This window comes from Oreochromis niloticus, linkage group LG12 (assembly GCF_001858045.2).
Source record: "Oreochromis niloticus isolate F11D_XX linkage group LG12, O_niloticus_UMD_NMBU, whole genome shotgun sequence".
Taxonomy (NCBI): Eukaryota; Metazoa; Chordata; class Actinopteri; order Cichliformes; family Cichlidae; genus Oreochromis; species Oreochromis niloticus.
In genome coordinates, this window is record NC_031977.2 from 25,696,901 (window position 1) to 25,719,097 (window position 22,197).

General features: G+C 38.6%; 1 protein-coding gene and 1 long non-coding RNA gene across 2 annotated transcripts; both read left to right on the forward strand.

Annotated features, from left to right (window-relative positions):
- The first annotated feature begins 312 nt into the window (after positions 1 to 312).
- On the forward strand, positions 313 to 17,453 carry rassf2b (Ras association domain family member 2b). Its single transcript, XM_019365724.2, has 11 exons — positions 313 to 723; positions 5,577 to 5,728; positions 8,012 to 8,085; positions 10,876 to 10,951; positions 11,215 to 11,366; positions 12,429 to 12,541; positions 14,035 to 14,177; positions 14,391 to 14,544; positions 15,239 to 15,360; positions 15,532 to 15,629; positions 15,856 to 17,453. The coding sequence occupies exons 3-11, from the start codon at positions 8,033 to 8,035 to the stop codon at positions 15,923 to 15,925; spliced, it is 981 nt and encodes a 326-aa protein (XP_019221269.1). The 5' UTR covers positions 313 to 723; positions 5,577 to 5,728; positions 8,012 to 8,032; the 3' UTR covers positions 15,926 to 17,453.
- A 139-nt stretch (positions 17,454 to 17,592) lies between these two features.
- Positions 17,593 to 21,327, forward strand: LOC109194497 (uncharacterized). Its single transcript, XR_002064060.2, has 2 exons — positions 17,593 to 17,846; positions 20,103 to 21,327. It is a non-coding gene; the product is annotated as an uncharacterized LOC109194497 (long non-coding RNA).
- The last annotated feature ends 870 nt before the right edge of the window (positions 21,328 to 22,197 follow it).

The following is a 22,197-nucleotide window of genomic DNA, read 5'->3' on the forward strand; positions in this document are numbered from 1 at the left end:
AACAGTACTTTATTAAGGAAAAATGGAAAAGAAAACAAAATTTTTAGTCTTCATATAAAAAGGAGCTATTATGTATGGAAGTTTGTTTCTGACACCAAAATTATTTATTTAAAAAAATAAATTTGAAGGTATTGTTTTCAAAATGTAAGTTTTTAATTCAAACTTATAAGTTGAAATTTTGAGATGCATAACTCGAAATTTTGACTTGGACAGTAATAAATAATTAAATACTTTTTTTTTTTTAAAGTTTATTGTATTTTGGCAGATCTGATCTTCCATAAGAGCCCGACTTTTAGCCATAAACTAGCATGAAGTTGCACATGCGTGGACAGAGTTTGACGTGGGACATTGTACTTTTGTGTCGTGCTCCATTAAATTGGGGTTTGTTGAATAATGTCCTTGCCTTCTGCTCTGCCATTGTTGTCCACTTCTCATTCATCTCCTCACGCAGCGTGAACAAAGACACGTCAGCCTCGCCCTCTGATTGGTTCCCTGCCGGGGCCCCGCGACGCTGCTGTGCCGCGAGCTCCGCCACAACAGATGGACCTCTCGCGCTCTCCTCCTCCTCCTATCAGCTCCTGGATGCACTGCTGCACGCGCCCCGCTGATTGTGTCCAACGGCAGGAGAACGAGCGACTTGTCCCAGGAGTTTTAACGGCTAACGTTCACTTGAGGATAAACGACTGAAAGACGGAAGAAAAGGACCGAGGAGACCTGTGTTAGGTGAGCCGTGAGAAGACTTCCAAAAGTCGGCACGAAGCAGACAGAGGGGTCGGTGTGGCTGAGTAGGCTGATCATGATGATGTGTCTGAGCGGTAGATGTGGCGATACGGGCTGGTTGCAGATGGATTCTTTGGTTGCCTGTATAAAAATGAAGTCTTAGTGTTTCGACAGCATCAAATGCAGGACGAATTGCAGATTTATTTATTTATTAAAAGCGCAGGGGACACACACAGACTAAAAACCTCGAATATGAGGCATTTTTGAGGAAACATCAGGGCACCAAACATGATGCTCTAGCCTAAATCTTGAACAGCAAATGATAGGACTACTCCATTGAGTCTCTACCAGAGTGTGCATAAAGATGTGTCCTTAAAACGCGTTACATAACAAGAAAATAGGGCCGGATAGACGGAGGCAGTCCCAAAAAAAGTGAATATTAATGTGCACTCACTTGCCCAGTATATTGTAAACTGCAGTTTAATATATACCAGCAATAAATCCATCCACCATGGTGGTTTCTGGTGTTTTTAAAGTGTTTTGTTGACGTTTGATTTCAACTTTTGGGTGATTTTAAAGATGAAAAAGAAGAGGTTTGGCAGCAACGATTCGTAAAATGATCACAAAGTTAGATAAGCTTAAATCACAATGTAAACATTAAAATTAAATGTTTTCACAAATACTGGACCATATTTAGTTTTGGTAGCTAGTACCCGATTGATATCCAGTCAACTTTAGGTTTCCCTTATTGATTTGTGTTGAGTTATTCTCTAAAATTTTGACCATTACAAATATCAAAATGGTCTTTTCAAGTTCTCATAGCCCTTTCTGACATCTCAAGTGCTTTGAGTGCCAGTTCATCTGGAGGCTTTTATTGTTTTTGACACCAGCTTAGGAAAGTTTTAGCCGGGTGTTTACGGCCCTTGCAATAGTCAATGCTTATGTGATCAATGACAACACAGCCCCAGTCTTCACCCGAACAATAGCTAGATAAATACCCACACACACTCACAATAGGCCATCGTTTGAAATTTAAAATTATTTTCTCAGAAATTTGAGTTAATAAGTCAAATTTTAAAATAGTAATCCAAAATTATGACATGTAGGTGGTTAAAAAAAAAAAAAACTTCTATAACAGACTAGGCTGAAACAAAAAACTAATTTATTTTCCTTATAACATCCAATCTTTCCTGCAGCAGTCTCCTGTTTTGATATATAATTAAAATCTAGTGTCGCACACACATTTGTTCAGGAATCAGGAGTTGCATAACAACTCAGAACTACACCAAAACACAGTGATAATTGTGGTGTCACTTTTGAAGACACTTGGAACAACAATGACAAACCTTAACTTTCTGAACCTCTGAGCAATTAAAGGGACTATCAGTGACAGAGAGCAAGAGAAGTGAAGGTGCATCCGCGCAGGAACGTGGTGATCAGAGTCCATAGAAAGTCAGTAAGAAAACCATAAACCTAAAAAAAAAAAAAAATTCAGGTAAAACTATAACATTTGTGCCTTCCCTCTTTGCAATTTTCAAATTTTCCAGAGCCATCCTCTTGGCCAAAGCAGATCCCTTGGGTTGCTGGTTTTGGCCCACAAGTTATATTTTTTGATACCCCCGCACTGCATAATAGACATTAAGTTGAGGCTGTCGAAGCTCTGATATATCCGATGATATTGACGTGCAGAGCTGGTGAGACTGCTCTGCACATCAAGTGGACATAAAACCAATTTGGTTTAAGTTTTGAACAAAGCGTCAGTGTGTGTTTCAGTTCTGAAAATGTAATTTCATTGTCTCTACTTTTGAAGTTACGAAAGACCAGAGTGCTGGAAAATTGCACCAAATTTATACCGAGCTCTATGTACTTTGAAGAACCGTAACTAGGAAAATATTTGTAGCATGTTTAAACTTTGCATGGCGTCATTATTTCACAAAAAAGTGGGTGTGCTTTGATTGAGGGAGATGGGAATTTCTTCCAGATTTGATTGATTTTATGTGAAACGAACCAGCAGCCGATAAACTTTAGGTCTACCATCTGCTGAAGGGGAAGAAAAGCTCCGTCTTTATTTGGAATCTGGGAGCCATATTCGGATTCAAGTCATGCTTCACAGTGGTGGTTTTTTTTTTTTTTTTTGACAAGCCCAGTAAGCCTAACAAGGAGCAGGAGAGACCAACAGACACACACACACACACATACACACACTATTTTTGGCTCAGTGTTGTGAACTAGTTTCGGGTGCTCAGATGTTTTTGGTGTTGCTATGACAATAATGACAATAGCAAGGCAGAGCAGTGGTAACGTGGAGGCTGAAGGCAAGGGAAGAGGACAGGAGCTATTCATCGAGCATTTCAGCCAAAGACATTGACGGAGGAGGTTCAGAGGGAGCAGGGCAAGAGGGCAGAAAACAAGCCGGGGGGGGAAAGAAAGTCTGGAGGAAGTTGTGTTCCTGGTTTGTAATAGTGTGTTAGATAGCCTCTAGTCTTTCAGAAGGAAACATGAAGCAGCAAACTGTGAACAGAAAGCAGCAGAGAGCAGAGTTACTGTGGTATAAAAAAGCTGATGCGATGATGAGACATAAATATATATAGAAAGAGGGGGAAGATGGAGGCTGCGGGTTGACTGAGGTTGTAATGAGGCACGGGGGATTTCAGACGGTCGATTAGCTCTACATTTGGACACAGAAGAGCACTCCGATCTGAAACAGGACTAGGTCAGCTGTGGGTCAGTCTGGCTACATTTGCTGCTGGCTCTGCTATTGCAGCCACAGTATCCTGCAGAGCATTTATACTAACACAAGAATCTGTTGTTATAACAGACAAAAACGATCAATGGTTTGGAGATGTTTCAGTTAAATAGGGTAATTTATAAGCTTTAATAAAAAGCTTATATATATTTATATAAGCTTTAATAATAAAAAGTAACTGCACCGAAATCTGGTCTCTGAGCATGTTACGGCCTGCTATTCTAGAGCTGCCTTATTTTGACAAAAAATAACATGTGAGTACTCTGCAGTGGGCTGCTTATGATTATTTGGTGCTTTAGCTTGCATTCCCATTACAGTAATATGTTTTGATACATTTATAGAGTTATAAAACTAAAACAATGAATATTGTTCACTTTTTTTAATACCAGAGTAAGAACTTGACGTGGAGCGAAAAAGAAAGTCTGTTAAACATTTTTAGACCTCTTTTGAAATTTTGAATCACATTTTTTGTTTGTGCAAATGAAACACATTAAAAGTAGACTAAGGTAGTAATAAGGTTAAAAAAATATAGCAGTCTAACAACAGCGCCTTGAGGCAACTGTTGTTGTGATTTGGCGCTTTATTAATAAAATTGAATTGAGTTCAATTGAATTAATAATTTTACTATAGTAAAAGTGAATTTGAAGCCCAGCTGCAGATTAGTTTTTGCATCAGTTTAGCCACCGCTATCATAATTCAGCAAAATGAAAAGAATAAGGTGCCAGGTAAACTAAAAATAAAATGTCTAAAGAATAAGTGTTGTTCATAGTGGAGGTGGGGTCAATTATCTAAAGCGACAGTACAGAAGTGAAGAAGAGAGTGTAGCCAGGGTGCAGTGGGTGGAGATGAGTGATTAGAGTGAAAGGGAGGGTTTATAAAATGGTAGTGAGATGTACTATGATTATAGTTTGTAGACAGTGACCCTGAAAAAAGGAGGCAGGTGGCAGAGTTGAAGATGCTCTCACTCCCAATGACTGACCAATGCTGTATTAATTTCTAATAATGTATTCATTATAAATGAATACTTCAGAAGGACAGTTTAGGTCGAGACAAAGTTGGAGAGGTAAGGCTGAGATGGATTGAACATGCAGAGGAGGGACAGCAAATACACTGAACAAAGGATGGTGAATATGGAGCCTGCCAGGCAGGAGGAAAAGACCTCAGAGAAGATGGATGCAGTGAAAGAGGACATGTAGAGGGGCTGGTGTGATACAGGAGGATGCTTGAGGCAAGGTGATATGGAAGCATCTGATCCACTTTGGCAACCACTAAAGAGAGCAGCCAAAAGAAGATCATTTGTATTCATCTAGTTTTTCATTTGCAACCCCTGAATTAAATAATGTTTCCTCGTATTAGATGATCGACACTGTTCTAAAATAACAGTGAAAAGAACAAAATGGGTGTCTCACCCTGAATGAGCAGTGAGTATGGCTCACATTTTTAATGTTGCCCTCTCAGCAGCGTTAAAAGTGACATGTCTGAGTCGATCTTTTTCTCTGGAGCTTGAAGTCTCATGAAAGAAGGATCAATTTTGTTATCAGATGCCAGTTTAGTTGGCATAAAGTTCACGTTGATCTCAGACAATTATGGCATTGTTTTTGTGTTGTCAGCTGGCCACATGTCCGTCGCAGACCGCTGCCTTTGACCGTGATAATAAAGGCTAATGTCTTCCATTGTGTAGGTCAGTGCTTAGCTTTTGAGCTCTTGACAGGGCTAATATAGATGATGAAATATTGATAGCGCCTGGCGTGGGGCTGAGCTGATTGGCGTTAAATATTTAATTTGTCCACATTAACTGAGGCTTTTTATTTCGGAGATTGACAGCCTCAGCTTATTTTATCAGCGCTGCGTGTTCAAGCTGCTTCTGTTTACACTAAACTGTGGAAGTATGTGCCTGATCCAAGAGTTTAAAGATTGATAACAGGGTGAGGCTCGTCCACGTGTGTGTGTAAGCGGATAATTCATTTGTGCTGCTTGAATTGAGGAAGTTTTAAGCTGTGTCAGGGCCAGTGTTGGCTTCCTGTGTGGCTGATTGAGTAAAGGAGGAAGTGATTTAACGGAAGGGGAGCACTTCCTTTTAACGTCCCCACTCTTCCCTGTCTGTTCGCAGTCACATTCAGAAGAAAAGACCCTCTTGGATCACTGACACCTGCTAATACCTGAGGATACAAACAGAATCTGCCTGCCTATAACTTTGGCTGCCTCTCCTCATAGGCGGCTTCTTCTTTGGTGACTCAACAACAGCTCATAGTCTTTACGACGGTAAGATCCATTGTTGTCTTATAATACATATATATATATACATATCTATTCTTAATATTTCATATTTTGTTGGCTGTTATGTTACAGAGGCACTGGCTATGTAACAGGAACGTAGTTTAAACCGAGGCCTTTCGACTAATGTCCAAAATGGTTTTGGGTGTTTCGGCCTGTTTACAGTAAATCATGTGTATTTAACGCTACTGTGGGGAGTATGCTGTAAACAGGGGTTAACAGTAACTAATTAGCGGTAAAACGATTTCAGTGTTAACACAAAACAAAAAAGTCTACGGCAGGTATGGGTAAAGTACACACCTGGGGCTGGAATCAGCCTGCAGACCACCTCAGATCACAGTTGCTCTAAAAGGAATATGAAAAGAGGCTACACACAGGTTTTCTTGATATACATGAGTCATACAAATTTAGAGTTTGTTGCAAATAACAATGGAGCAGTAATAAGCTGTCTCCAGTGAATTGCTTACCCAGTAGATGGATTCAAACTCCACCGTCTTGTATTGTAGCTGGGAGTCCTTGTTCTGCTTCGTAGTCTCAGTTAGCTCACCCACATGAACCATCTCTCTGCCTCCAGCTCACAGAGGCACTCCACAGTAGAACAAGGACTACTGTCAAGGAGTCTCTGGGGACTGCCACAAAAGTGACCTGATCACCTTACAGGTAGAAAAACAAGAGACAGCAAGGGATGCAAAACAAACAGGAGAGGAATAGCAGCTGTAGGTATAGCTGTAATTTCGTAGGTCATCACTGTTGCATAGTGTGGACTTAAATGTTACTTAAATCTAACACAGTGTAGGTGTCTTAAAGAGTGAAGACTTAAATTGTGACCTGATGACAGTGTGAGTGTAAAGTCACACAGAAATTGAAGCTGTATTATCAGGTCATCATGAATGTCTGTAACAATTTTTAATTTTTTTATTTTTTTTTGCAATCTCTGCCTTAAACAGGTGATCATTTAAACCAATAGGATTCATTCTCTTCAGAGGCTAAGCTGAGACCTGCAGTAAATGTTGTTTCAATTCAGTTGTGACTTATTGAAATATGTCACTCTAGAAAAAAATCATGCACATTGCATGACAAAGCAGAGGTCTTCCTACATATAGAGGAAAATCCCCAGAAGAAAATGTGTTTTTAAGGTCTATGTCAGCATCAGTGATGACCCTGTGCAATCATATTATGTATTTTTTGTTATTATTATTATTAAGGTCAAAGGTTAACAAAAATATCATTCTTCATTGAAATTTGTTCCAAAATATCCCTTTTGCATGTCTCAAAAACACAGGGTTTGGTTAGAGAACCAAAGAGAATTCTTATTTTAATTACTTTAAAAAAGATTGTTTCTTATAGCATAGGCTTGTTAAGTAACTATCATGAACTTTCTCTTTGGGGAATAACTTTTGTGGGCTAGGCCAGATGTCATCAGTGATTTCAGACCTCAAAGAGTTAACCTTTTTTTAGGTGGGGTTACATTTACATTTAACCATAAAATGTGTTTTTGCTCATGAAATTGCTAAAACAGCAGCAAAATGCTCAATTTTGTATTACGTAAGGTGATTCAAAGCAAAGATTCATTGCTTCATCTACATGCAAACTAATCTTGGTAAGTCTCTCTGACACCAAAGGCCTATTTTAAGGATAAACCCTGCAACAGTTGCATCTTTATTTTTTGGTCTTTATGTTCTGAGGAAAAAGAAAAGAAAAGTGTGCTATATGACAGATGAAGGGCACATAATGTGTTTCACCAGTAGCATGTTCAGAGATTAATGCTTAGGCAGCTGAAATAATTTGCAGCAGCAGGTGGTCCATGTGTCCTGCACCTGTCCTTCTTCATCCGGAGGTTTCTATCCTGCCAAACTCACACAGAAACACTCTGTCACTCAGTGAAGAGGGAAGGAAAACTCTGCAGGGTGGTGGCAGAGTGCCATTTAAACAGCTGCATGTGCAAATGTGCAGCGTTTGTTTATGTGAAAGAGCTCACAGGAAAGAGAAAATACATTGTAAGACGAAGAAGAGAATGAGGAGAGCAGCTGCTCCCCTCATTCACATAGTATATGTTTTGATTTAGTACAGGGACACAGTGGTGGTGGTTTAACTATCTTAAGGGAAGTAGTTGCCAGGAAAGCAGATATCATCGTCTTGTTATTGTTTACGGTCTGCAGCTCTGCCTCCTCCTCCTCTTCCTGCAGTCACTCTGTCACTTCTGTTCTGTGCTCGCTGCTGGTCATGAGGAGTCATGAGACATTAACTCTGTGTGGCTTCTTTGTGTCTCAGCTCCTCTCATGCTCACTGAGAATGGATGATACACAGTACGGGGTTCAGATCGGAGAGAACAAGTTCGTCAGCAAGTAAGTCTTCCATCCCGCACTGTTTCTCGTATAAACAGACATATACATAAGTTTTTATGTTTATACAGATTATAAACTCACAGTAAGTGACAACAGGGAAACAAATGAGTAGCCTTTATTCATCTTTGGTATGTTTTAAAAAAACATTAATTTAAAAAAGACGATGTGAAATAGGGATGTTTGTGGTTTTAAAGGTTTCAGCCTGTTAACTGTTTGCAGTGTTCATTATCTGAAATCTAGGTTTTTCTTTATGACAACAAGTATCCCTAATACCAAACGTTTGGGCACAAACTGTGTGATTTTTGGCTTTTGAAAAATATTCTCCAAAGTCTGACCAATCAGTAAATAAAACTGATAAATAATGCACATTGAAAACTATTAAGATTTCTTTTTTCTCCATAACATAAAGTTACAGTTACTCAGCCTACATGCATATACATTCACTTGTATTGTGAGACTCCTATTTAGGGTTTCAGTTAGGGATGCACCGATACCGATACTGGTATCGGGTATCGGTGCCGATACTGTAAAATGTGTGCGTACTCGTACTCGTAAAAGTTAACCGATACCATGAACCGATACTCATAATTCCCATGGACTTAAACGCCACGGTAACATAAGGTGTTCACAGTTGATGTTATGTGATGTAACTCTACCCTGAATATAATTTGCCCTGTAATATGTCGCAAGGTAAATACAGGTAATTAGAGCAATCAAACTGTTACGTTAATCATAAAAGTATTATTTTATGGTATGTAACTCTGAAGGGAGTTAAAATATTTTTCAGAGTTCTAATTTTCTGGAGGCCTGTGAAGGTAGCATAAAACGGGACCTTGCATGGGGAGATGCACGAGGTTAGCTGAACCAAAGTGAGAGACTCGGCTAGTTTTACTGAGGTTAACCAGCACAAAAGAGTGTGTGACTAGAAAGCTGACCGTGTGAGAGCTTCACAACAGAGTGTGGGTGAAGTGACTTTTTGTTTCAATGGTCGCACCACCGTGCTGTGTTTCCAGCTACGACCGCCGAGGCTACAGGCTAGCCCGGACTGCTTGGCTGCGCCTCGGAGGCAGCCGCTATGGACTGTCGGAGAGCTGGACAGTGACTCGCTAACGTGCTGTAGCAGAGACAGCATCGGGTCCGCAGGGAGTGGATTTAGTGTGGGACTGGTGAACGGCGACCTACCGATCAGCTGAACTGTAAGTCAGACTTTTGTGCTCTTACTGGGGAGAAGAGGATTTTTCTCCATCGTCCGGCGTGAGCAGCAAACAGGCCTGCAACAAGTGTGAATGTGAGTGTGTGTGGGGCCCATGTGTGAATATTGTATGTTTAGTGGATTTATATAACGTGTTTTGGAGTGTATATTAGTGAGTCACTTACCAAAAGGTGATAACATAAGTTGGGTTGTTTAATATAATTTCAAAGGGAATTATTTCATTTATACAGTGTATTTCATTTGGTTAAGGAATTGGAATATCATTTGAGTTTAAAAAAGGGATGTGTTGTACAGTATTTGTCTCTGCCCTTACGTTCAGTAAACGTTTCGTTTGTGTTAAAGAGTTGTGTGGGGTCATTTCTTTACTACTGGTTAAGTTTAACTTGTGTGTGGTAGAAGTATCGGTTTTTGTACTCGGTATCGGCAAGTACTCAGATCCAAGTATCGGTATCGGATCGGTTTGAAAAAATTGGTATCGTTGCATCCCTAGTTTCAGTGAAGAGACATTGAAATATTAAGGGAACAGGACTTCACCTGGTCCTGAAACTGCTTGTCAGTTAGTTGTCAAATTACATTTGACTTCTATAAGCATACAAGACACGATATCCTGCCAAGATGACTGAATAATAAACAGCACTACACAGATCATGTTACCAGTCACTCACAGGGTTAACACAAAGACAGGAAATCACACACTTGCATCTACTGAAACCCCAAACCTCTCAACAGAAAGCCAAATCAACATTTTATTCACACAGCCAAAGATAAATATCTTTCCAAAGTTTTTAATGATGGCTTTATTAAGCTGATGAGAAATTATCAATTGAAACTGAATCTCAGCCTTACCAAGAACAGACATTAAATGCTTCAGACATGCTTCTTATCTTACTACACCAAGAAACTGCTACACCCACTTTCTTTCTTCCTCTGTCTGTACATTAAAAAAGAAATAAGAGCTAATGAGACCAAGGACGGGATCTGAAAATTACATATAAATCTCAATTTTGTGACTTACTTGTAATCCTGATCTCATCTGGTTCTTATCTGGTTAATAGTGGGAAAGAACTTAAATGTAGTAGTGGCTATCAAGTAATGTTAATGGAGAATCAACCTTGAGGAGAACATTACACAGGAGGTGAAATATTATTACACGGCTATATTACAACCTGAACCTGCACAGTGGCATTGAATTACTTCCTAGAATAGTTTTCTTTTTGTTTGCTTATTGCTCAGCTGCCTTCAACTCACCACCATTGAAACTAAGTGAAATCCAAAATTACCAAAGTGGTGATTAAGTACCAGAAATATTGTCAGAGCAGTGACCTGTATCCAGTGATGTTAGCACCAACTGGCTTTCAGATATAGTTGCGTCACTCCATTAGTGATGTTGTTATGCATTTTTGGGATCCATGAAGATCCTTAAAATTTGATCTAGTGTTGTTAAAAATGTTTTTACACTATGTTATAAAAATGTGTGCACGGTGCATGCAGAATTACAGCTCAGGTGGGATAAAATCAGTGGGAATCTCCTTTAAACTTTGTTTCCATCCAATGATTTTAATTACTTCTGTCTTCAGGGCAACAGTCCTGTCACATCTTAAAACTTACAACCTCTATTATGAAGGGCAGAATCTGCAGCTGCGGCACAGAGAAGTGAGTAATTGCATCTCTCTGTGAGTGAGTGAGTGAGTAAGTGAATGTGTTTAATCTTATTTTATTGTTTTAAATTTCAACAGAAGAACCTTAATGTGTTGAGGCCTTATCCCTGTTTTTACTTTTGCTCTTAGTTCACTAGAATTTAATATACCCCACTCATTACACCCTCTATCCCTAAGGAGTAACAACTGTCCAGTCTGTGTGTATTTACTGTATGTGTGTGTTTGTGTGCATTGATCGGTTTTCGTGTCTTCCAACAGGAAGAAGAGGAACTGTTTGTTGAGGGCTTGCTGAATATCTTTTGGGGCCTCCGGCGACCAATCAGGCTACAGATGCAGGATGACCACGAGCGAATCCGGCCGCCCCCCTCCTCCACGTCTTGGCACTCGGGTTGCAATCTGGACAGTCAAGGGTAAGAGCTCCAGACAGATCCAGTTACACCCCAGTGACCGGAAATGGTGATACAGAGAGGTCAGTGAGGGCAGATATAGATTTTATCTAGTTTGTCCAATGAAAGACAAGCGGGTATTTAATGTTTAAAAGTGTGTAATTAGGGTTTGAGATTTAAATCCATGTAAATAGAGTTTAATTCCTAAATAAGATACAAATTGGCAGCTTTCCATAAGCAAAAGTGAATCTTTTAAGCCACACTTCTGGTTTAATTGAGGATCTTACTGCAAGCTATTGCAAATCAGTCCATGTCAATAGGCTCTAAGCGCCATTTTCAGCTCTGTAATCCCATTTATCAAAAGAAGCTATTCTTGCTCAGAGGATAGCAGGCCTCACAGGCATAGAGCTGCCATTTGGATGTTAACATGAAAACAACAACAAAAAACCCTCATAAGAAGCCATATTGCTGTGAGAATCTTCTGAAATTTGCTTGATTATGACAGGAAACATTGTCACAACTCATAAATAAAAGAACAGCTGCACTGGCAAAGAGGAACAGCAGTCACAAGTTGAAACTAACCAACCCAGATATGACGTATGTTAAACAGCAGGTTAAAAATGACAGCTACTACAGGAAACCTAATAATAAGACTCGCCACTACAGTCAGGACAGACCAGCCTGTCGATGGCATCACAAATACATACCAAAGTGAAAAAAGAAAAACTGGTGTTCTCAAGGAAAATCTCACAAACTAATCGAGATCTCCCTCTAGATTCATACATGGTGTGGAGGGAGTTTTAGTTCAGCTGTGCAGACCTGGACTGCTCTTAAACTTAATGGCTTTACAGTTTCCTTTATATATGAAAGATTCTAGTGGCTGTTAGTCCACACTAAGATTAATATCAGGATAATAGTTTTTTGAGAAACTGCAGTTTATGGTCATAAAGGCATGATGGGAGTTATCATTTGAAGGTGCAGTTTTTATCTGAAAAAATATTTTTAGCTGTATGTTTACGGTTTTGACAGTTTGCAGTTCTTCTCCTTCACCCCATAAATGTACTCTCTCCTGTTCCATGTTTGAAGTTCTCCCACCACCACAGATGGTCAACAGACTCAGCAGAGCTCACCCACAGTGGAAGTGACGCCACCTGACAGCCAACCAGAGGACAACGGTGTGACTGAAGAGGAGGCAGAAGGTAAATTCTGGTCTTTCGTTTTATACATTTATATTTTCAGACTTCATTGATTTAGATTTTAAATAATTCAAACTGTATCTATGTGGTTATATATAACCAACAAAGTAGGAGTAAAATATTAAGCCAAAGGTGTAAATTAGAACAAAAAAAGCCAGTACAGGTACAAGTGTGAGTACACGTATGAGAAATATGTACAGTTATTCAGATTATTACACGAGCCATGGCAGAGCTTCTACTTTTACTTTGATTTCAAAGTCTAAAGGAAAATCTTTTTAGTTCCATCTGATCTATTTCCTATCTAAAAAGGAAGTATCAGATATATTAGATTTATCTTAATTTGAACGTGTTTGCTCACACTTGTTTCTTGTTTCTTTCTTGGGTTTTTTTTGTTTGTTTGGGTTTTTTTGCCTGTCCCGTTTGGATCTTTAGCCATCAGAATTGTTGTCTGAAGGCCAAGAAAGATGCCAAGCGGATTTAATTCACCAAGTGTATCATCATGGCCTTGCCATATTGGTCCATTTGATTGACCTTTATTATAATTATGTATTTATTTGATTTGATTTTCGGTTGTTACAGATGGGACAGACATGACTGGGGGATAGGGCAGGGATAAAGAATGAAAGAAAGAGAGGGAAAGAAAGAAACATAGAGGGGAGAAGAGATGGTGAGAAAGGGGGGAAGAGGGAAAAAAAAGAAAAACAAACAAAACACCTGGATCACCTGTATAGAGATAAAAAAACAGAAGAGAAGACAAACAAAAAAGAGCAACATAATAAATACAACACCATCACAATAAACTAGCTAACAGTAGATAACAGTAGATACTAAATATTACATGTTATTGTGCAACACGCAAGATCGACAGCGCACAATGTGCTTTGAGGTGGCAGCCAAGAAAGGTGTAGTTTGTGTCTGTGAACACCCAAGTGTACACCTGTGTGCACACCTGTGTGGATCAGCATGCTTTTATTCAAAAGGTTTCTCCATGTAACGATCTGCTAGGGAGTGTGGGGAGCCATAGCCCCGTCCCCCCAGGGCTTGAAGCAGGTATGAAGGAGATCCAGGGCTCACACTTGTTTCAGTATTTATAGATTTTTTTTTTTAGCTGTTTCTCAGTTTTTTGCTACCTGTTCTTTTGGTTTTACTCATTTGACATTACTCTGTTGGCTTTAATAAGAATCAAGTAAGCAGCTTCAAACATCAGTCATTTACTAAGAATATTTTGTTTTTAAACTGGCTGCATCTTGGCGAAAAAAAGTTGGATCACATTGAGGTGAAATGAATCTAGCTATAAACACATTTTGAATTAAAAATAAAATTTGCACATTAAAGCGAAAGATAGAAAATTTGTTTACAGTTCTGTATAAGTGATGTTTATTTCTAAAACTATGGTTTTCTTTCACTATTTTGTGATCTTAGCTTAAGGCTAAATGAAAATGTTAAGAACACTGAATAATCCGTAATTTAAGGTGGTTCAACATTTGACTTGACAGAGGACAGTGAGAGCTCCGCTCAGCTCCTCAGGACAAAGAGCGATGCCGGGGTCTTAAGGCGAGGCCAGCGAAGGTCGCCAAGTGACCAGAGGAAAATCCGACGCCATCGATTCTCCATCAACGGACACTTCTACAACCATAAAGTAAAACTTTTAAAAACTTGCAGAATAATCAAATAAAGTTCATTAGGTTAGTTCATTTATGTGCCGCTTTAAAGCAAATGATTTGGGAACAGGTTTTAGTTACATTTTTCTTGAGAAAATGTGTTTAAAAGTGAAAAGAGTAAAGGTTTTAGCTTCAACAAGTTTAACTGAACCTAAATTAATATTTAAAATGTTTTTCCATTCCATCCTCAGACAGCAGTGTTTACGCCTGCTTACGGGTCGGTGACTAACGTTCGCATCAACAGCTGTATGACCACGCCGAAGGTGCTACGAGTTCTCCTTAACAAGTTCAAAATCGAAAACAGCCCAGATGATTTTGCACTCTATCTGGTCCATGCTAGTGGAGGTGGGTTAAGAATTCAGCCTTAGTCCACTAATTTTATTTTATCTAATTTTATCGTCTACTTTGAGTTTTACTACTTTTAAAGTTGGAAGTTTTTGCATTATTCCTGGTGGTGCAATCAAATCTGAACTAAAGCTACAACACAGAGCTTCTCTATAAAGCTTCGTAGCTGAAAATGCTACGTCAAGATGAACAGGATCAACCTTTTTGGGTCTCTATAAAGCTTATAATTTATTTTTAATTTTTTAGAGGCTATGATATTTGGAAACTCAACACAGAATCTGTGTTGTCATTATTCCATTTCTGTTCACTCACTGGGTTTTCTGAGCTGAAAGAAACACATTGCAGTCAGTAATCAAACAGCAATTAGCAGAAGTGTAACTGAAAAGTAATGATGCTTTCAAAATGATGATGAAGATGTTTGATGAGATTGCAGATTATGTTGTGGTAACAAATGGCAGACTACCCCACACACTACTGAGTGCTCTTGCTGTTTGTTTTTGATTAAGTTCTGCATCAGATCCAGCTGTAAAGTCTGAATGTCAGTGCTAAATTATTCATGAACTCGTGACTATGTGGAATACAAATATGGATATGTATCTTGTAGCCCAAAGGCAAACAATGTGAGTGAGGACATTGTGTATAAAATGGGTTATAGTTATTAATCCATCACTCCATGTATGTTCTGGTGTTTCAGAGCGAGTGAAACTGAAGCGGACTGACTATCCTTTGCTGCTGAGAGTCATGCAGGGACCGTGTGAGCAGGTCTGCAAAATTTTCCTCATGGAAGAAGATCTCGGAGAAGAAGTCACATATGATGTAAATCACCATTTTCTTTTTTCATAGCTATAAATGAACATGTATTAATCATTTTACAGTTACTTTTTCCTTGTAAAATGAATAAAGTATATGCACAAGTATTTGCACTTGTGTTTCCAATATTCAATTATCTTTGAGATTTGGCCTTAAAATTCTCTTTGCTTCCACAAGGTGGCGCAGTATATCAAGTTTGAGATGCCTGTCCTCCAGAGTTTCATCACCAAGCTAAAGGAAGAGGAGGACAGAGAGGTGCAGAAACTCAGGAGAAGGTATAAGAAATACATTTTTAATCTGTCCTGGCATTCAGTAAACATAATCTTAACATCTTTAACTTTCATGAGCTGCAATAAATATGAAAAGTGGAGGCCTACAAGCTATTTTTAAACTATTTTTAGCCCACCACCTGCCCCCAGTCTAATGTGGATGTGCATGTGTTTTTATTGGCTCTTAAAAAAAATCCTCAGATTTGGTCCTCCTCTGTCTTCATACCTTCAGGTATAACTATCTTCGGAATATAATCGAGAAGCAGCTCCAGTGTCTTCCGGAGGGGGCAAAGTGTATGTGATCTGCTCATGGTAGGGCCCCCTAACCCCACACCAAACTGTCACCACAGCTGCCAAGCCGTGACCAAGAGAATGACCAAGAATCAGCTGACAAGAGCAACATGTACATGTTTCACCAACTATCCTGCTCCTCTGAAGTCCTCCCTCAGCACATCCCACAATCAGTCAGTCCACAGTTTGCTCTTTCGTGCACGTGTTGAGTGTGACCATCTCTGTGATACTGAGAGTCATGGCAACACTCACACTTTTTTTTCTTTGCTTTTCTTTACCATGAACAGAGCACTCGGACAAACGTCTCCTGTTTGTGGTTTTTTAACCTTTTTTTAGTCTGTTAGCCTGCAGGATGAGGCTAAAATGTAACCTGTCTTCTGCCTTCTCTGCAGGAAATATTCAAAATCGTTTTAAAGCACAAATGTCATCTTATAGTGACTTTTATATAGGTTTCTCCAAGCACAAAACACACAAAGTTGGTGGGATACTTTGAAGCTGATGTAAACATTTAGGACCTTTTTCATTTCATTGATGTGAAATCTGCAAGGACCCAAGCAAAAAGATCACAACCTTAAAAAACTGATGCCACTCACTTCCTGTTTGAGAAGTTGTTAAATGAACTGATTTTCTCCTTTTTATTGCCACTGAGAATTTCACTACAGACTGTGACTGTGATAATGGAGTTACACGCAGTGTTTGGCATTTTACGTGTAGGCAGCAGGTAAGACTGAGAATCACAGGGAACAACCATCCTGTAAATGTGGAGTGGTCTGAAGGTGACAAAAATTAACCTTACATATTTCATTAAATTTAATGCATAAAAAGCCCAGGTGAAAGAGTATGGAGAAGTGATTCCTGCATATCAAGCCCCCAAAACTTCAACTGCCGTGTTTCTGTTTGGTGGCGCCGGTCTTTGTCCTGCTCACTGAGCTTTAAATGAGATCTGGTCACATTGAAGCCAAGCTCTCAGCATGAAGTTAGATCCAGAAGTTCCCCAAAATAACAGACTATTCCTTGGAATAATGCCACTTTTTTTGAGCTACTTGTTTTGTTCCTACACACATTCATGTCTTAGTCTAAAGGTTTGCCTGACATTAACCAGATTGCACAAAATCTTCATGTTTTGTTTTCATTTTGGTTTAGCTTTTTTTTTTTAGTTTTTTTGACATCTACATCCAGCAGAGACGAGAAGCACAAAACGATAATCCCACAAGACTGTGAATTTAACGGAGAATGTTTTTAAACGTACGAATGAGCATTTCTAAGCAGTGCGGTTTGCCTCCACATGTACAGCACTTTGTCTCCTTCCGCCTGACAGTTCAGTATTTCTGACACGCCGTGGACGACGCCCCGAAGATTGTGTGAGAGCATGCATGTTGTGTTTTTAGTGACTCCTAAGACTTGCCTGCTTTTGTATTGTGTCTTTTACAAAGTAATGAAGAAATTTTAGCCTTTAAAGTGTTAACTCTTGCCACTACTTTGTGGAAGTTTTCGTACAATGATTGTTATTTAATAAAAAATTTGTCTGGGGAAAATGAATTTGTAGCCCTCATCCGTTTTTTTTGCGGTCACTCTTACCTAACGATGCTGAATTCGTTTTCAGTGGCAGATGATGGCAGAAGCTTTGGGAGAGCTCGCTGAACGTTCTGGTTTGTTTACTCAGAGTTAAATAATTCAGATAAAATTAGAAACGCAAATGTTAAGCCCGCGCTCTCGGGTATTTATGCGTGATGTCGGCAGCACCAGCAGCTTACTGCACAGTCAGCCAATGAGGTGATTGAGATTGTCTGAGGGATAACAGGCTGGCCCTCAAACATACTTTCCTACAGACAAGAAGAGGAGTCTGAGCTGTGAACATCACTTTTGGCTTCAGCTTCCAGAAGAGGAATACCATCTAAATCTCTGCCACACAAAGAAATATTAATTTAGCAGGTAAGACTTTTTTTATTTCTATTTTTTTCTATTTTTCCTTCATCTTACTAATTTATATTAAAATGTAGGATGTTTATTCTATGAGGCTCAGTGAGTTAAAGCCTTTTTTTCTTATTTCTGGGATATTTGAAAAAAAATATATTTGCACAGATCAGAGCTTATCTCTAGAAAGTGTAGCTGTAATCTGAGAGTCACTGGATTATTCTCAAACTAATTGACCCAGTGTAATTATAGCTCGAGTTACCTTGTAAGAGGACACAGATTAGAGAGTGTACACCGTCTGTTGACAGAGCTAATGATGTCATGGTCATATAGTCAGTGGTGGGAGATGTACTTCATTTCTTTGTAAAAGAATTAGTAGTACTACACAAAGTAATGTAATATAAAAATTGCATACAGCGTACAAAGACTGGAATTTGTCAAATCATAATTCTCTAGCAACACATGGTAGTACTAATTACAATTAATATGAATGCATCTCAAGGTACAAACAAGGATTGTAAAAAATAAAAAGTCAAATCTAAGTTCTCTTTTAATCATGGATACTTAATAATATAAAACCAACCTGGATTTATAGACTGAATGACTGCTAAAAGAGAATTTAAGTGGAGCAGATTAAACTTTGCTTTGAGTTGGATTTAAAGTTTGAAAAACAGAGGTAGTTATGATTCAGTGATAGCAATCCTTATTAGTGGATTGGTGTTATCGATGCTCTAATATGTGAGCCGTCCTTCAGTGACGTAGTTGGTCAAGGTGGAACTGCTTTAGGTGTTTTAAATACTGGAGAGTATTTCTTAAAATTCTAGAACATACTTATTAAAATGATCTATATAAATCCTCATCCAGAGAAGACATAATTAAAATAAAGCTGGTGAATAAAAGTAAAAAGTACAATATTTCTTTTTAAAATGTTTCAGGGTGAAACAAACCCACTCATGTAGTCATACATACATCAAAAGTGTACAGATTTGAGTAAATGTTTTGACGCGTGTTTCTGCCACAGAAAAACAGAAATTGCCACCCACTTTTATCTCAATATTTCAACATGATTCAATATTTCAAGTTGAGTTATTAAGATTTTGAGATACTTTTTAGTGGCACAAACAAGTCACTAACTCTAATGTTAGTCCTCATGTTCACCTCATTACTGAGATTATTATTAGACACAGGACCTGCTTAGACTTCACAGTACTTAACAATACACTTGTCCTACCACACTGTATATATAGTCCAATCTTCACTAATATTTTGTTAGTACTGATTATAGCAGTGACATACTTAATGCAAGATGCTTTTACTAGGTTTTTTTTTGGAGTTTACATCATTTTAATGTTGGATATTTTATAATAATATATCAATAATATTGTATTTATGGTGCATAACCTACACCTAAACCTCATATATAAATGTAGCCTGGATGTTTGTTAATACATTATTTTTATAGCCTGTGTCATCTTTCTCTAATTCTTTTTACGTGGTTATCTTATGTCTTAGCCTGTCCATAATTTGGGGTTAGGTCAAAAATAGTCAGATTTCAGAATTAAGAAAATATGAATTTCTTCCCAACAAAAACGAGCTAATCCATAGATTTAGAAACAGAGCCCATCTACAGGATCCTAACTGAGGTGCATTAGAAAATATCTAATGTCTGATCTGAGCCCTTGTCTGCTTCAGCACTCATGCCACAGTGCTTGTGTAAGATTTGTTTCTCAAAGCTGGATTAAGAGCAGTGATCTGTGCTGTTCCTAATTTATCAGCAGTGTAATAATACCACACAGCAGGACTAAAGCTGCACTGAGAACATCTCATCAGTGTGTTTGCGTTTGTGTGACTTCAAGAACCTTTCCATTTTATATAACGTATAAAGTATAGTTTAAAAAATTGCTTTAAGTACTCACCAGTAATTCAAGTAGTAATAATGCAAATAAATATTTTCTCTTTAAATAATTTAAAAGAAATCCTTGGTTGGTACTTGTTGGCTAATGTATTTAATATGAATAGTCTAAAACAGCAACAGCAGAAACAAAAATGAGATTTTCCTGTTTATAATAACAAAATGGATACATAATTTTTTAAATGCCAATGACAGAACAAAGCTGAGCAAAAAAATTAACAACACAACTGAAAGATGATGTAACATGTAATAGAAGTAAAAGCAAGTCTATAAAAATGTAAAAGCGGTTACTAATGAAGTTCATTAACCTCATTAACCAATTCAGTCCTCCTAATAAAGTTTCTATAATCTTATTTTGACAGGATGAAAATCACGTTGGAAATGCACAAACTTTCCACAGTGGCCCTCTGTGTGCTGCTCCTGGCCACACTGTTACCCGGCTCCGAGGCCCGACGTGGACGTGGTGGTGGTGGTGGTGTGTTCAGCCGAGGAGCAGGAGGAGGCTACAGCCGGGGTGGGGAGGTCAGCCTTACAGACCACCGCCTGTCCAGAGCAGTGGCCCCAGTGCCGGGAAAGTAGCTGGGGCAGCTGCTGCAGGAGCAATAGGAGGAGCCGTGCTCGGATCTGCCTTGAGCCGTCCTGGGTATGGGTACGGGTATGGCGGAGGATTTGGAGGATACGGTGGATATGGGGGATATGGAGGGTATGGAGGAGGTTATGGATACCCACGATACGGAGGTGGTTACGGCTATGGCCCCCGCCCTGGCTATGAGCCAGAGGGCTCTGGTGATGTGGAGTACTACACCGGAGCATCCAGTGGCCCAATCTACAACAGCATCATTGTTGTCATTGGCTCCCTAATGTCCCTGCTCATGGGCCACTGGGTATCATTCATGTAGCACTGGAGACGAAGCTGAGATTTACAAACACACCAGAAAAAACCCTCCTTTCAAAAATAACCCATCCTACTGTAAAGGGGACATTTTAAAGTCACAATTCAACTGAAATTTGAGTTTTCAGAAATACAAACCTGTTGCCAATTTGTTTTGTGGACACTTCAGTGACCCTCTGTGAGGACAATAAGACGAGTTTGACTTATTAATGTGACGCCATTACACTGAATATGAAAACACACGGTCAAAAATCATTATTAAAGTCACGAAATGTAATCTGATTTGATGTGATGTTGCTATCCTGTCCCATTTTTGACTTCTCTTAATGTGGCCACTGTTTTTATACATTTGCTGATGGCAGTGATGATGATGACTACAGTCTGTAAAGATAGAGCAGGAATTAATTAGATCTGTTTTAAGTTAAGTCTACCTCAAGGAACCATGTCAGGATTAGATGTTAATGTCATTTTGTAATTACCAAATTTAAATATTTTTTTTCATTGTTACATAATTTTGTCTATGCTGTATATCGTATATAGGTTATATTTTTAAGTATTGCTTTCATTGACATATTTCCATAATTAAATTAAATGTTTTATGATCATTTGTAGATTTTATTAAAGGCTGTTCTTTAATATTTAATACTGTTATGAATGTAAAATAAATGTGTGATAAAGCTCCATGTTGACATTTATTCTCCATGCTAACTGCTTCATTTTAGATTATTTTAGGTTATCATTAAGCCTTAGGAACCTTTGTAATCCTTTTCAGACTGACGTCAGTGACTTTGTTTCTCATTTGTTCTTGAGTTTCTTTAGATTGTCAAGTTTCTTTAGATTGTGGCAAATCACACAATTTGATAAATTTGTTAGGGATCATTGAATGTCTGGAAATCTACAAAGTAAGACAGAGCTGAATGATCACATGATCCTTTAAATGGGAAAGAAAAACCCATCACAACATCTAGCTTAGTGTAGAATATTCCCCAAGAGAAAAGTAGAATAGAATAGAATAGAATAGCCTTTATTGTCATTGTACAGGGTACAACGAAATTGGAGTGCCACTCCCTTGGTGCAAAATGCAATAATAAATATAATAAATAAAAAATAGTAAGATATAAAAGGTACAATAAAACAAACATAAGTACTCAAACAAAAGTAAGTATGATATTTACAGGATAGCAGCATTAATGTAATGACAGTATGACAGTATGAATAGCAGCATAATATAATGACAGTGACAGTATGGTATGGCTAAGCAGGTTCAATTGTTTTTGTGCTTATTTGCAATGGTGATAGCTTCGGGAAAGAAGCTATCCCTGAATCTGTTTGTCCTGGTTTTATGTGACCTGTACCGTCGGCCTGACGGTAATAGTTCAAACAGTTGATTGCTGGGGTGAGAGTAGTCCTTGATGATATTGCCAGCTCTGCTGAGGTACCGAGAGTTTGCAATGACCTCCAGGCTGGGCAGAGAGCAGCCAGTGATCTTCTGGGCTGTGTTGATGACCCTCTGCAGTGCTTTCCTGTCATTAGTATGTCATTACCCAACACAATAATGGTGTGGA